This window comes from Melanotaenia boesemani, chromosome 23 (assembly GCF_017639745.1).
Source record: "Melanotaenia boesemani isolate fMelBoe1 chromosome 23, fMelBoe1.pri, whole genome shotgun sequence".
Lineage (NCBI taxonomy): Eukaryota > Metazoa > Chordata > Actinopteri > Atheriniformes > Melanotaeniidae > Melanotaenia > Melanotaenia boesemani.
Genome location: NC_055704.1, coordinates 728,689 through 744,513, shown reverse-complemented (window position 1 = coordinate 744,513; position 15,825 = coordinate 728,689). Strand labels below are relative to the sequence as shown.

Genomic DNA, 15,825 nt, shown 5'->3' with positions numbered 1-15,825 from the left:
GGTCTTTCTTTCTTCTTTGCAGTCTCTTCACCTGTCTTTATCCAAATGACAGTGGCGATCTAATTGACTGAAGAATGTTTTCGCTGTTCTTTGATCCTGAAAATATTTCATTTCCTCGTTAAAAGTTATGATGAGTGTTTCCGTTTCATACCATGTTTTATTTCTGCCTGATGTGATTTCATCCTGAGGTCCTTGAACGGCGCTCTTCTTTTAGACACCTCTGCTGTTAAATCAGGAAAGCCCAACACTGATGTTGAAATTATCCAGCCTTTCCATTTTTTCTCTGCATTCTTAGTTTTCATTCTGGAGCACGTTACAAACTTTCTTCATTCATTCTGTCTTGTGTACTGGAGAGCGCCACCTCCATTTCAGCTAGTTTGTCTTTGCACTCCTTCAGTTTGACCAATAAGAAACCCAGATGAGGCTGCAATTTATTTGTTTCTTCGTTTATTTCCTCTCTTATTATTGAGTGGATTGGTGCAGCAAATTCAGTTTGATTGCTCCATTGTGCCGCTTCAGCCTCCATTCTGATTTTCCCAGGTGTGACAGGTGGCACTGGGTGTGTCTTTTTTCTGTTTTTAGGCATCAGAGATATTCCAACTTCGGTTCCACTATTAACAGTTTTGAGCCAATTCTTATAATCAGGTAATTTAGAAAGATCCACCTTGTTTCGAATTATAATTACTTTAGTAGTTCCTCAGCCTTGCTACCCGCAACCAGACATGTAGAGACAGGTAGGCTGAGACAGCTCAGGAAGGTTTATTTCCATAAATGTTTAATCAAATTAATTATAGTCACTAATAAATCTCCAAAGATCAGGAATTTAAAGTGTTAGAATAAGTGGTGATGAGTGTATATTTGTTATTTTGGAGGGACTTGCTGATCCACCATTCACCGGTGGGTGGCGGTAATGCGCCATGACGCTCGTCTAAGTAGTAGTAGTAGTAGTAGTAGAAGAAGAAGAAGAAGAAGAAGTCGGCGACGACGACAGTGACGTCACATGCGGAAGCGTCAACATGGAGGACAGCAGAGAATCTTCCACGACTTCACTCTTGAAAGATGGTAAAATCAGCATCAGAGCGACGCTTTGTGTGAACTTCCGGTCGTTTTTAGGCTGGAAATCAGTTGTAGATAAATATTAATGCGACTCCGTGTTAATAAAAGTTGTTTACTGCGTAAATAATAAATGAATCCGTGAGTAAACAAACAGCCGCCAGCTCCAGCTGACTGTTGAAGGCTGCCTCTCGGAGCTGCTAGAGGCCGCTTCGGTTCGGGTTCGGTTGGCTGGTGTTGTGGGGCAGGCAGTTACGGGTTCTGTTGTATTTGCAGAATGCTTCGTGGATTTTCTGGCTGAGGACTTTGACGTGAAGACGTATACCGCTCAGGCCATCCACCAGGCTGTGATCGCGGAGCAGCTGGCCGGGCTGGCTCAGGGCATCAGCCAGCTGGACAAAGAGCTGCACAGCCAGGTACCGACCCAGCCCACCTGTCATCCACCCAACGGCCGTGAGAGCTAAAAGTTCTCTGATAAGTTTTCCTCACAGTCTAGATGAAGCTTGAACATGTTTCGTCCCAACATTAGCATGTTGTGTTGATCTGTTTTTCTGTCCACAATGTTGGATTCTTATTGTTTTTTCCTTCCAGGTTGTGGCGAGACACGAGGATTTACTGGCTCAGGCCACAGGGATCGAGTCTCTGGAAGGTAAAGAAGCTCTTCTCTGGATGATGTCCATGTTTGTGAACACGTCTGATGTGTTGTTCCTCTTCTTCATTTTCCACATGTCTGTCTTTAGTCAGGATTTGTTTCAGTATCAGACTGTCACACTCATCATGGGAGTGTCTGATCTTCCATTGCTGCCTGTTTAACCCTTAAACCTCCATCAGATCTCCCCAAGGTTTATCACCTCCACCACCAGGATGCTACATACTGGTTTATACTGGGATTAAAAGCTGCTACAGACTGGTTTATTCTGGGATTAAAAGCTGTTACAGACTGGTTTATTCTGGGATTAAAAGCTGCTACACACTGGTTTATACTGGGATTAAAAGCTGCTACAGACTGGTTTATTCTGGGATTAAAAGCTGCTACACACTGGTTTATACTGGGATTAAAAGCCGCTACAGACTGGTTTATTCTGGGATTAAAAGCTGCTACACACTGGTTTATACTGGGATTAAAAGCTGTTACAGACTGGTTTATACTGGGATTAAAAGCTGCTACAGACTGGTTTATACTGGGATTAAAAGCTGCTACACACTGGTTTATACTGGGATTAAAAGCTGTTACAGACTGGTTTATACTGGGATTAAAAGCTGTTACAGACTGGTTTATACTGGGATTAAAAGCTGTTACAGACTGGTTTATACTGGGATTAAAAACTGCTACAGACTGGTTTATACTGGGATTAAAAGCTGTTACAGACTGGTTTATACTGGGATTAAAAGCTGTTACAGACTGGTTTATACTGGGATTAAAAACTGCTACAGACTGGTTTATACTGGGATTAAAAGCTGTTACAGACTGGTTTATACTGGGATTAAAAGCTGTTACAGACTGGTTTATACTGGGATTAAAAGCTGCTACAGACTGGTTTATACTGGGATTAAAAACTGCTACAGACTGGTTTATACTGGGATTAAAAACTGTTACAGACTGGTTTATACTGGGATTAAAAGCTGCTACACACTGGTTTATACTGGGATTAAAAACTGTTACAGACTGGTTTATACTGGGATTAAAAGCCGCTACAGACTGGTTTATACTGGGATTAAAAGCAGCTACAGACTGGTTTATACTGGGATTAAAAGCTGCTACAGACTGGTTTATACTGGGATTAAAAGCTGCTACAGACTGGTTTATACTGGGATTAAAAACTGTTACAGACTGGTTTATACTGGGATTAAAAGCTGCTACAGACTGGTTTATACTGGGATTAAAAGCTGCTACAGACTGGTTTATACTGGGATTAAAAGCCGCTACAGACTGGTTTATACTGGGATTAAAAGCCGCTACACACTGGTTTATACTGGGATTAAAAGCTGTTACAGACTGGTTTATACTGGGATTAAAAGCTGCTACAGACTGGTTTATACTGGGATTAAAAGCTGTTACACACTGGTTTATACTGGGATTAAAAGCTGCTACACACTGGTTTATACTGGGATTAAAAGCTGCTACAGACTGGTTTATACTGGGATTAAAAGCTGCTACAGACTGGTTTATACTTTGATTAAAAGCTGCTACAGACTGGTTTATACTGGGATTAAAAGCCGCTACAGACTGGTTTATACTGGGATTAAAAGCCGCTACAGACTGGTTTATACTGGGATTAAAAGTTGCTACAGACTGGTTTATACTTTGATTAAAAGCTGCTACAGACTGGTTTATACTGGGATTAAAAACTGTTACAGACTGGTTTATACTGGGATTAAAAGCTGTTACAGACTGGTTTATACTGGGATTAAAAGCTGTTACAGACTGGTTTATACTGGGATTAAAAACTGCTACAGACTGGTTTATACTGGGATTAAAAGCTGCTACACAAACGGAATAATTCCCCCATCATGGAATGAAGCATCTATTTCCCTAATTGCCAAAGAGGGGAAGGATAGGCTTGATTGTGGAAATTATCGTCCTATTAGTGTACTCAATCAAGACTATAAAATATTTACACACATCCTTGCTAAAAGAATTGAAAATATTCTCGCTCAGATAATTAGTTTGGACCAGACTGGCTTCATTAAACAGAGACAGACGCAAGATAATATTCGCCGAACGCTACATATAATTGATCACGTAGTTAAAAATAAGAATTCAATGGTATTGCTAAGTCTTGACGCCGAAAAGGCTTTTGATCGGGTTAATTGGGAATTTTTGTACAAAGTTTTGGGGAAATTTGGCTTTCATCAATCATTTATTGCAGTCATTCAAGCATTATATAAATGCCCAAAGGCGAGAATTAAAGTCAATGGAGCTCTTTCTAAATCCTTTGATCTGAAAAGAGGGACCCGTCAGGGGTGCCCGATAAGTCCTTTACTATTTGCCCTTTTCATCGAGGCTTTGAGCCGAAGCGTAATCCAGAATAATAATATCAGAGGAGTCAAAATTTTTGGTCAGGAACACAAAATCTCTCTATTTGCCGATGACGTTTTGATTTATTTGACAAATCCAAGTACTTCATTTCCTAAATTGCTATCATTTTTGGAGACATTCAGCTCAATCTCAGGTTATAAACTTAATATCCCGAAAACTCAGATTTTAACCTTAAATTTCAAACCGACTCAGGAACTGAAATCTTTAGCCAATTTAAGTTGGGAGTTGGAGCAAGTGAAATATCTCGGAATAAACATCCCTTCAGATCTCTCAAAATTATTTGATGTAAATTTTAAACCTTTGTGCCTTAAGATAAATGAAGATATTAAGTGATGGAATTCATTACCAATTTTCAGTTTCGAATCACGTATTGATACAGTTAAGATGAATATTTTGCCTAGGATGCTTTACTTGTTCCAAACACTTCCAATTGAAATAACCGATAAACAATTTAATGAATGGGACAAATTAATTTCTAGGTTTATTTGGCAGGGAAAAAGACCTAGGGTAAGGTACCAAACTTTACAGCTAGCAAAGGATAAAGGGGGGTTGGCCTTGCCGTGTTTGAAAGATTATTATGTTTCTGCTCAACTTAGGGCTTTAGTATGTTGGTGTAATGAAGATTACCAAGCAAGATGGAAAGAAATAGAATCAGGGGCTTCCAGGGATTGTCCGATTCAGGCAAGACTAGGGGACAAAATACTCATTAAAAAACAAATTGAACTGGGTAATCCATAGATTAACTTACCACTACAGCTTTGGTTACAATATCTAAACAAAAATGATTGGCATGAAGAGGTTAAGATTCTGTGGTGGTGTGCTCATGATCTTGATTTCACTCCTAATAAGTTGGATGGGAAATTTAAAAGCTGGGCAGGACAAGGCTTAACTGCATATTGCACTTTTTACGATAAAGGAACGTTAAGAGATTTCCAATCACTTAAGGGGCAGTATCAGTTTAGAAATACTGACTTTTTCAGGTATCTTCAAATTCGGCAACATTTACAGAAATCTATACTCGGGTGCAAAGATACTTTTGAAATTCCTTTATTGAAAATTTGTATTATGGCATACCATGCAGATCCTGGTTCTAAGCTAATCTCAAGAATATACAAGGGTATTCAGGAAGTTAAAAATTTTAATACATGTCATATTAAACAAAAATGGGGTACTCTCTAATAATATCTGGCTTCAACAATGTGCATTTCAGTGGAAAATCTCTAGTTCTAATATATGGAGATGTTTTGGCTGGAAGAGTATATGTAGATACTTTATTACCCCTGCACAAAGTAAACATTATTTAGGTTTTTCCAGCTGTTGGAGAAACTGTGGGACCCTAGGAGTAAAACATCACCACCTGTTTTGGTCATGTCCTTTGATCAATAATTTTTGGATTTTAATTCAGTCTGAGTTGGAAGCCATGCTAAACATGCAAATCCCTTTTAATTGGGATGAACTTTTCTTTGGACTTTTACATTCAGTGGACACGGACAGAGATACCAGATGCTTGTTTGGTATTCTGAGTCTGGCTGCCCGAAAAGCTATCACGAAGAAATGGTTAAGCTCAAATGCTCCGACTCTTGACGACTGGCACCAGATTGTGTACGGGATGTTTATTATGGAAAGAATCACATTTGCTAGTAGATTTCAATCTGATAAATTTGACAAGATCTGGGATAAATGGAAAAAATATATTTTGTCAAAGCATCCGGAATTTATATAACCCTCTATACTACTTTGTCTTGTATGTAATTTTTTATTACATTACATTAATTATTATTAATTATTATATATATACATCTTTTTCTTTCCATTATTATTATTCATGGAACTGTAGGTACACCCCTTGTTATTTGTTCTCTGTTTATATTATTGTCTATTTGATTTTATTTTACTTTTGTAATGTCTTTCAAAAAAAAAAATAAATAAATAAATAAAAGCTGCTACAGACTGGTTTATACTGGGATTAAAAGCTGCTACACATTGGTTTATACTGGGATTTAATGGCATCATGGTGTTGATGCTCTGAAATCATCTTCTTCAGCTGTTCTTGGTTTTCACCACAAGATGGCGCCACCATCTGCAGCCTGAAATGAAAGTGTTGTGAGAGTTGGATGATTTGTTGTTTCCAGGTGTTCTTCAGATGATGCAGACGAGGATCAGCGCGCTGCAGGCAGCTGTTGACAGGTATGTTCAAAAATGAATGACAATGATGTACAAAAGAAAACAAGATTGAGTTGAGATGTTGAAACAACATCAGATCCAGTTCTGATTCTTTCAGCCCTGAAACCTGTACAACTTCCTTCCAGAATATTGAGTCTTGGTGTAAAATGTAATTAAAATCAGAATTTAATCATTTATAAACCTTATAAATCCACATTTTATCCCCAGTAGAAGATCAAAAACATAATGAAACTGAGACATTTCACCATGTGATGGAAAATATGAGCTGATAGTGAATCTGATGCAGCAACACGTCTGGAAAAAGTAGTTCCAGGGTGATGTTCGGCACGGTGTAAAAAGTAGTTCCAGGGTGGTGTTCGGCATGGTGTAAAAAGTAGTTCCAGGGTGATGTTCAGCACGGTGTAAAAAGTAGTTCCAGGGTGGTGTTCAGCACGGTGTAAAAAGTAGTTCCAGGGTGGTGTTCAGCACGGTGTAAAAAGTAGTTCCAGGGTGATGTTCAGCACGGCGTAAAAAGTAGTTCCAGGGTGGTGTTCAGCACGGTGTAAAAAGTAGTTCCAGGGTGGTGTTCAGCACGGTGTAAAAAGTAGTTCCAGGGTGGTGTTCAGCACGGTGTAAAAAGTAGTTCCAGTGTGGTGTTCAGCACGTTGAAAAAAGTAGTTCCAGGGTGGTGTTCAGCACGTTGTAAAAAGTAGTTCCAGTGTGGTGTTCAGCACGGTGTAAAAAGTAGTTCCAGGGTGATGTTCAGCACGGTGTAAAAAGTAGTTCCAGGGTGATGTTCAGCACGGTGTAAAAAGTAGTTCCAGTGTGGTGTTCAGCACGTTGTAAAAAGTAGTTCCAGGGTGATGTTCACCATGGTGTAAAAAGTAGTTCCAGGGGTGATGTTCAGCACGGTGTAAAAAGTAGTTCCAGGGTGATGTTCACCATGGTGTAAAAAGTAGTTCCAGGGGTGATGTTCAGCACGTTGTAAAAAGTAGTTCCAGGGTGATGTTCACCATGGTGTAAAAAGTAGTTCCAGGGGTGATGTTCAGCACGGTGTAAAAAGTAGTTCCAGGGTGATGTTCACCATGGTGTAAAAAGTAGTTCCAGGGGTGATGTTCAGCACGGTGTAAAAAGTAGTTCCAGGGTGATGTTCAGCACGGTGTAAAAAGTAGTTCCAGGGTGGTGTTCAGCACGGTGTAAAAAGTAGTTCCAGTGTGGTGTTCAGCACGTTGAAAAAAGTAGTTCCAGGGTGGTGTTCAGCACGTTGTAAAAAGTAGTTCCAGTGTGGTGTTCAGCACGTTGAAAAAAGTAGTTCCAGTGTGGTGTTCAGCACGTTGTAAAAAGTAGTTCCAGGGTGATGTTCAGCACGTTGAAAAAAGTAGTTCCAGGGTGGTGTTCAGCACGTTGTAAAAAGTAGTTCCAGTGTGGTGTTCAGCACGGTGTAAAAAGTAGTTCCAGGGTGGTGTTCAGCACGTTGTAAAAAGTAGTTCCAGTGTGGTGTTCAGCACGGTGTAAAAAGTAGTTCCAGGGTGATGTTCAGCACGGTGTAAAAAGTAGTTCCAGGGTGATGTTCAGCACGGTGTAAAAAGTAGTTCCAGTGTGGTGTTCAGCACGTTGTAAAAAGTAGTTCCAGGGTGATGTTCACCATGGTGTAAAAAGTAGTTCCAGGGGTGATGTTCAGCACGGTGTAAAAAGTAGTTCCAGGGTGATGTTCACCATGGTGTAAAAAGTAGTTCCAGGGGTGATGTTCAGCACGGTGTAAAAAGTAGTTCCAGGGTGATGTTCACCATGGTGTAAAAAGTAGTTCCAGGGGTGATGTTCAGCACGGTGTAAAAAGTAGTTCCAGGGTGATGTTCACCATGGTGTAAAAAGTAGTTCCAGGGGTGATGTTCAGCACGGTGTAAAAAGTAGTTCCAGGGTGATGTTCACCATGGTGTAAAAAGTAGTTCCAGGGGTGATGTTCAGCACGGTGTAAAAAGTAGTTCCAGGTGATGTTCACCATGGTGTAAAAAGTAGTTCCAGGGGTGATGTTCAGCACGGTGTAAAAAGTAGTTCCAGGGTGATGTTCAGCACGGTGTAAAAAGTAGTTCCAGGGTGGTGTTCAGCACGGTGTAAAAAGTAGTTCCAGTGTGGTGTTCAGCACGTTGAAAAAAGTAGTTCCAGGGTGGTGTTCAGCACGTTGTAAAAAGTAGTTCCAGGGTGGTGTTCAGCACGTTGAAAAAAGTAGTTCCAGTGTGGTGTTCAGCACGTTGTAAAAAGTAGTTCCAGGGTGATGTTCAGCACGGTGTAAAAAGTAGTTCCAGGGGTGATGTTCAGCACGGTGTAAAAAGTAGTTCCAGGGTGATGTTCACCATGGTGTAAAAAGTAGTTCCAGGGGTGATGTTCAGCACGGTGTAAAAAGTAGTTCCAGGGTGATGTTCACCATGGTGTAAAAAGTAGTTCCAGGGGTGATGTTCAGCACGGTGTAAAAAGTAGTTCCATGGTGATGTTCACCATGGTGTAAAAAGTAGTTCCAGGGGTGATGTTCAGCACGGTGTAAAAAGTAGTTCCAGGGTGATGTTCAGCACGGTGTAAAAAGTAGTTCCAGGGTGATGTTCAGCACGGTGTAAAAAGTAGTTCCAGTGTGGTGTTCAGCACGTTGAAAAAAGTAGTTCCAGGGTGGTGTTCAGCACGTTGTAAAAAGTAGTTCCAGTGTGGTGTTCAGCACGTTGAAAAAAGTAGTTCCAAGGTGGTGTTCAGCACGTTGTAAAAAGTAGTTCCAGGGTGGTGTTCAGCACGGTGTAAAAAGTAGTTCCAGGGTGGTGTTCAGCACGGTGTAAAAAGTAGTTCCAGTGTGATGTTCAGCACGGTGTAAAAAGTAGTTCCAGGGTGATGTTCAGCACGGTGTAAAAAGTAGTTCCAGGGTGGTGTTCAGCACGGTGTAAAAAGTAGTTCCAGGGTGGTGTTCAGCACGGTGTAAAAAGTAGTTCCAGGGTGATGTTCAGCACGGCGTAAAAAGTAGTTCCAGGGTGGTGTTCAGCACGGTGTAAAAAGTAGTTCCAGGGTGGTGTTCAGCACGGTGTAAAAAGTAGTTCCAGGGTGGTGTTCAGCACGGTGTAAAAAGTAGTTCCAGTGTGGTGTTCAGCACGTTGAAAAAAGTAGTTCCAGGGTGGTGTTCAGCACGTTGTAAAAAGTAGTTCCAGTGTGGTGTTCAGCACGGTGTAAAAAGTAGTTCCAGGGTGATGTTCAGCACGGTGTAAAAAGTAGTTCCAGGGTGGTGTTCAGCACGGTGTAAAAAGTAGTTCCAGGGTGATGTTCAGCACGGTGTAAAAAGTAGTTCCAGGGTGATGTTCAGCACGGTGTAAAAAGTAGTTCCAGGGTGATGTTCAGCACGGTGTAAAAAGTAGTTCCAGGGTGATGTTCAGCACGGTGTAAAAAGTAGTTCCAGGGTGGTGTTCAGCACGGTGTAAAAAGTAGTTCCAGGGTGATGTTCAGCATGGTGTAAAAAGTAGTTCCAGGGTGGTGTTCAGCACGGTGTAAAAAGTAGTTTCAGGGTGGTGTTCAGCATGGTGTAAAAAGTAGTTCCAGGGTGGTGTTCAGCATGGTGTAGCATCTCTTCTTCTAACATGTCTGGAGACGTCTGGGAAGTGAGGAGATCAGTTGCTGGAGTTTTAGGAGAGGAATGTTGTCCCATTCTGGTCTGATGCAGGATTCTAGCTGCTCTACAGTCCTGGACCTTGGTTGCTGGATTTCTGCTTCCATGATGCTCCAGATGTTGTGTACTGGTGAAAGGTCTGGACTGCAGGCAGGCCAGTTCAGCAGCCGGACTCTTCTCCTGTGAAGCCATGCTGCTGTGATGGATGCAGGATGTGGTTCAGCATCGTCTTGCTGAAATCTGCAAGGCCTTCCCTGAAAGAGACGTTGTCTGGATGGGAGCAGATGTTGCTCTAAAGCCTCCATGTACTTTTCAGCATTGATGGAGCTTCACAGATGTGGAAGCTGCCCACGCCATAGGCACTAATGCAGCCCCATCCCATCAGAGATGCAGCTTTTCACCTGTCCACTGATAACAAGCTGGATGCTCCCTCTCCTCTTTAGTCTGCAGGACACGCCGTCCATGCTTTCCACAAACTAGTTCACATCTTCATCCAGGTTTCCACTTTGCCTCAGACCATTTTAAATGAGCTTTGGTCCAGAGAAGACGGTGCAGCATCCAGCCTTGTCCCATGCATACAGAGATTCCTCCTGATTCCCTGAATCTTCTGATGATATTCTACACTGTAGATGGAGGATCTTCAAAGTCTGAAGTCCCTGAAATTGTTCCACAGTTTTAGATCCAGTTTGTCTCAGATTGGTGAAGCTCTGTCCATCTTTCCATCTGAGAGACTCTGCCTCTCTGAAATGCTCCTTTTATACCAGTCATGTTACTGACCTGTTGCCAGGTAACCTGATTAGTTGCCCAATGCTGCTCCAGGTGTTTCTGGTTTGTACCAGGTACTTTTCCAGCCTTTTGTTGCTCCTGTTCCAACTTTTTCCATCAGATTCACCATCAGCTTTTATTTTCCATCAATGTCAGTTTCCTCCTCTGACATGTTTGTCCATGATATGTTGAACCTGCCTCAGAGTCCAGGCCCCTGGTTGCCTGATTTAAACAAATTCAGATTTTGGAACCATGTTGCCATCCATTCAGGCTCTGTGTAGACTTTTTAACAGATTATAAAGCAGATCTTAGTGATTGGTGGTCTGCAGGAGAAGTATCTGCTGTGGAGAAGGTCTAGATGATGATCCAGTCATTTTTGTCTCTCCAGGATCAGGACGAAGATCGTTGACCCGTACAACAAGATCGTGGCCAGGATCACCCAGTTAGCCAGACTGCAGGTAGCTCTGATGGTGTCTTTACATTAGATTAAGTCTTATGGTTGTCTTCATTGTTTGATTTAAAAGAAAGATTTCTTGTTTTCACACTTAAATATTTTGTTTCTCGCTCTCTAAACTCTGCTCTCACACTCTAAAAGCTCCTTCTTGCTCTCAAATAAATGGTCTTCCTTTGGAAACTCTGCTCCTCTTCTCAGGTTTAGGGTTGCAGGTTCAAACCTCCTGCGCTCCAGCTCGGTCTCTTTCCTTCAGACTCTTTCTCTGCTCTCACAACTTCTGCTCTGGGTTACTTTTCCTTTCTCTTGGGTTGCTGAATGAGCTGTCTGTCAAACGTCCTCCATAGAATGCTAGATAACTGCTGACTGAGCAAATCGTCCCCACCTTCTTCAGGGTGCGCTTGTTTTACTTGACACTCATTCCAAGAAATCGGTACTTAACTGGGATCATCAGCTTGGATAATACGCAACCTCTGAGCTGAGGTTCCTGACTCCTGCTTGTGGTTGTGATCCAGGTGGCCTGCGACCTGCTGCGGAGGATCATTCGCATCCTGTACCTGAGTAAGAGGCTGCAGGGTCAGCTGCAGGGGGGCAGCAGGGAGATCACTAAGGCTGCTCAGAGCCTCAACGAACTGGGTAAGGACATCACATTTATCCCTGTATACTGAATTTACTTAGACATAATTTGATGGAGGAAGTTGGTGCAGGCTTGACAGCTTGTGGAAGCAGATGTGTGTCTGCAGAGGAAGCATGTGGAGCAGTGTGGTGCTACAGTGCACTGGGGAAGTGTGTGGGCACTGATGGGAGGAGGAAGTCGTGCTTGCTCCAGTGAATGTGAACTTGGGGCTGTTTGATCATGTGTGCAGCATGCAGATCTGGGATGGATCACAACACTGAACACTATCCAGAACACAACCACACAAAGCCACAGCGACCCTTTTTTTCCTTTCTACCTTGTCCTGTCCAGCATGGTGGCGGCAGAATGATGGTCTGGCTGCTGTGTTGTGCTGAACATATTTGCTTTGCCAGGAGGAGCTTTATGGGTGTAAGACTCCTCTTTTCTGATTTTTTTATTTTTATCTTATTTATGTTGAATTATGGAATTTATGTAATCTCTAGTCTGCCTCTGACCTCCGTAGAGGAGGCCAGATACCCGGACTAGAGACCCGGATTAGAGACCCGAGTCATCAGCAGCAATTCTGGAGCACCAACCCAAGCTACCCTACCATGAAGACCACTCTGGACCCAGCCAGAGGGTGGCAGAGGAAGGCCCCAGCCAGAGGCCCCCACAGTCACGGGGCACAGGCCCCGGCAGCCGGTGGCCCCGCCAGGGATGCCAGAGTGCAGGAGCAGCCTGTATCTGCGTATTCCAGTGCAGGGCCGAAGGCTAAAATTAATATTTTTTAAAAAGTAGAGGAGGTCCTGTCAGATCTTCTGGAACAACGTTTGGACTATTAGTTATTTATTGATTTATATTGTATTAAACATTATAAACTCCCTCAGGGGATTAATGAAGTATATTCTTTTTTATTTTCATTGAATGCAGTCATGTTACGTCCAGCCAGGTTTATATTTCTATATAAAAAGCACTTAATGTCTCAGAGTCAGACTCTGGGGAATTGAATTGTTTCTTCCTGGTTGGATGGTTTCCCTCAGGCACAGTGGTGGAAACTAAATGTTCAGGACAAAGTGTGTGTGGGGGGAGGGTGTATGGATGGGACGGCTGAACCATGTGTTTAGGTTTGCTGCAGGTCACTGAGCTTCTGTTAATAGGAGGTGATGAAAGAAAAGAGTCCTGAAAGAGAAAAACCTCCATGTTAGAGTGGATGTACTCTCTCTCTCTTTCTCTCTCACTCTCTCACACACACAAACACACATAACTCCTGTATGTTTGTGTGTCTGGATGTATTCACACACACACACCTCCTCTGTTTCCTGAAGTAAAACCAGTCGGGTCACCTTCTGGTCAGCAGTGTGCTGTGACAGCTTCAGTTTGTTTTACCTCTTATAAAAACTTATCTGGAGTGGGTGTCGTACGTTATCGCCTCTCTTCACCACCACCCGCTGTCCTCTGCCTGCTGGCTGCAGACCAGCATCAAACACCCGCTGCTGGTTCACAGCCAGGAAGCTGAGCAACGTGGATCTGTCACATGCTTCCACTACTGCTGCTGTAGGTTATCCAGATTTGATCCAAGCAACATGAGGATGATGTTTTCCTCTTCTCCCTGATGCAGACTCCCAGCCTGACCCTGTCTGACCTGGGCAGCAGGTTGGTGAAGAGGTGGATAAAATGCTGTGTGACTTGTCAGGAAGGGGGAGTGATACTGATGCTTTCCATGTCTCTGTCATCAGTCCTCCATCTGCCTCTCTGCTCTGACTGATCCGAGGTATTAATGAAGCAGAGCAGCAGCACATCGTGATCTCCACAATTCCTCCAGCTGCTTCAGTTTCTGTTTCAGGACTCGTGGTGGTTCAGTGTTGGGTCCTGGACTTGGGGGTCATCTACAGAAGTGGTTGCCAACCTGTTTTCCTTGAAGATCCCCTTAATGCAACTACCAAAAAAAACAGAACTCCCCGAAACTGCACAGAACATGGATTAGAACTCGGCTGCACAGCGTGGGTAGCTCTGAATTTCTAAGTATTTGTTTAGAATATTGTTGTTTAACGGATTTATTCACTCTGGAACCTGCTTTCATAGTTCAGTGTTTCCAGGCTCCCTAAACGCTGTTTCCACGTGAACATAAAAAATTAAGTCATCTCCATCTGGACATGGCCTTCACTTTTTAAAGCCTCACGGACCCCCAGAGCTCTTTGACGACCTCCTTGGGGAGGTCATGGACCCCAGGTTGGGAACCACTGATCTAACGTATACACAGAACCAAACCCCCGGATCTCCATCCCTCTGTATCAGGGTCAGTCGGATCTTCAGAAATGTCGCACCTTCCCTTGGTTTGGTTCGCTTTCATACTGAACTTTACTGAAGCGGACCAAACCACCTGGACGTCATGCAGTTACAACATCTGCTCACTAGGGGGAAATAATCCAAGAAATGACCCCTGACCAAGAAGAAAATTTAGCTCATTGATTTGTCAGGACTGAAAATGTCTCCACCAGTAAGCAACAATAAATTTCTACAGTCTGGTTTCTGGTTTTACTTTGGTGTTAAAACCTGATCCGGTTTTCACCAGAATGTGTCCAGTATGAGCAGCAGGAGGCAGCCAGATATCCACCATGTTGATCTACTTCCTGTCTCTGGTCCACTGGATGCTCCGTTTGTTTTCACACTGGAAGAGAACCCAACCAGTGTTTAGTTGCAAGTGAACCAAGGTCCCTGGTTTTCACCGGGACCAGAGTTTACTTAAGTCTACACCAGAGTGTTCAGACTGCTCTATATCAACCAGACTATCTGTTAAAGTGGACCAGGGTTTGTTTAAAGGTCTAGTGTGTAGAACTACTGCCATCTAGTGGTAAAGATGGGTACAGCACAGTAGTGCATGTATGGTGGCCGTCAGTGGCTAAATTCTTCCAGGTAAAGATGTTTTCATGTGAGTGGATCCAACGGCCTCAGGTGCAGCGATGACATCACTGTGACTGTTTTAAAGCTTCACACACACAGTTGTTTGTCCATTCTAAGACACCGTAGTAAAAATAGGCCTGTCACGATAACAAATTTAGCTGTACGATAAATTTTCTCAGAAATTATCAGGATAAACGATAATATTGCGCAAAGCGCTAATGTGTCATTTTGAGACCATTCTCAACTAATATAATGACATATGCCATAATAATGCAAGTACACATTTTCAAAGATCAATAAACTAAATAAATAAAAGCGCCTTTTCACATACGCCGGGACGCCGGCCCAAAAGTAATGCGGCCCACTGGGAATCCTCCCTAACCTCTCGATTAGCCGGCATTGCTCTTAATGTGTATTTAGTCAAATACGCTAGTATATAGGCTGACTCTATTTGCGTAATGTGCCTGCGGATTACAGGGGTTATTACGGTAGACCAGGAAGTGGGGGCTTTGTACTGACGTCGTAAGCTAGAATGTGTGTGTTCTGCTTACATGTGGGGAGCAGCGAAATGATAAAAGAGGAGGTGCTTGCATCTATTATTTCTCCATTCGACTTATTTACATATTTCAGCATGAGAATCGGAGGTTTAGCGCAAGAGCGTGAGAAGCCACTTAAATACGCAAGTCTCACGGCCATTGCGTGTTGGCAGCCCTGCAAAACAAATGCGGCTTACCGCCTCGTGCTGCAACATGCTGCTGTCAAGTATGACACCAGAGAGATCACTCCGCAAGAAACCAGAGCGTTTAGTCGAAATACTCCATAGTGAAACCTATTGTCATACACAGTCTATGGTAAAGGGGGGACTAATAAAAATTATCGCGGCCGGCAAACTTATCGTGCTCTTATTTTCTTATCGTTCAATTAATTGACTTATTGCTTATCGCGACAGGCCTAAGTAAAAATGGTGGCAGCTGCATGTATGTGGACCCACATGAGCAGATATAAGAGAATAAAAGCTTAAGTTATTTTAGTAAAGTCATTAGATACCATTGCTGAATCGTTTGCATCACAGTTTTGGCTAACGGTGGTTGTAGTTCATATGGATGAGTGCCGGTCCATCAGTCAGGGTAGGTGGTTTAATCCTCTGTGGGGAACGGAGGTGGAACATCTATCTGCATTCATTACAATATGTTAAACAGCAG

At 42.8% G+C, this 15,825-nt stretch overlaps 1 protein-coding gene across 2 annotated transcripts in view; it reads left to right on the top strand.

Annotated features, from left to right (window-relative positions):
* The first annotated feature begins 985 nt into the window (after window positions 1-985).
* Window positions 986-15,825, top strand: part of cog5 (component of oligomeric golgi complex 5) — a 57,350-nt gene continuing 42,510 nt past the window's right edge. For both annotated transcript variants that reach the window (XM_041976849.1, XM_041976848.1), the window contains exons 1-6: window positions 986-1,062; window positions 1,330-1,469; window positions 1,645-1,702; window positions 6,226-6,280; window positions 11,044-11,113; window positions 11,622-11,742. In XM_041976849.1, the coding sequence (XP_041832783.1) occupies window positions 1,017-1,062; window positions 1,330-1,469; window positions 1,645-1,702; window positions 6,226-6,280; window positions 11,044-11,113; window positions 11,622-11,742 (490 nt within the window). In that variant the 5' untranslated portion in view covers window positions 986-1,016. The remainder of the gene's footprint in view (window positions 1,063-1,329; window positions 1,470-1,644; window positions 1,703-6,225; window positions 6,281-11,043; window positions 11,114-11,621; window positions 11,743-15,825) is intronic.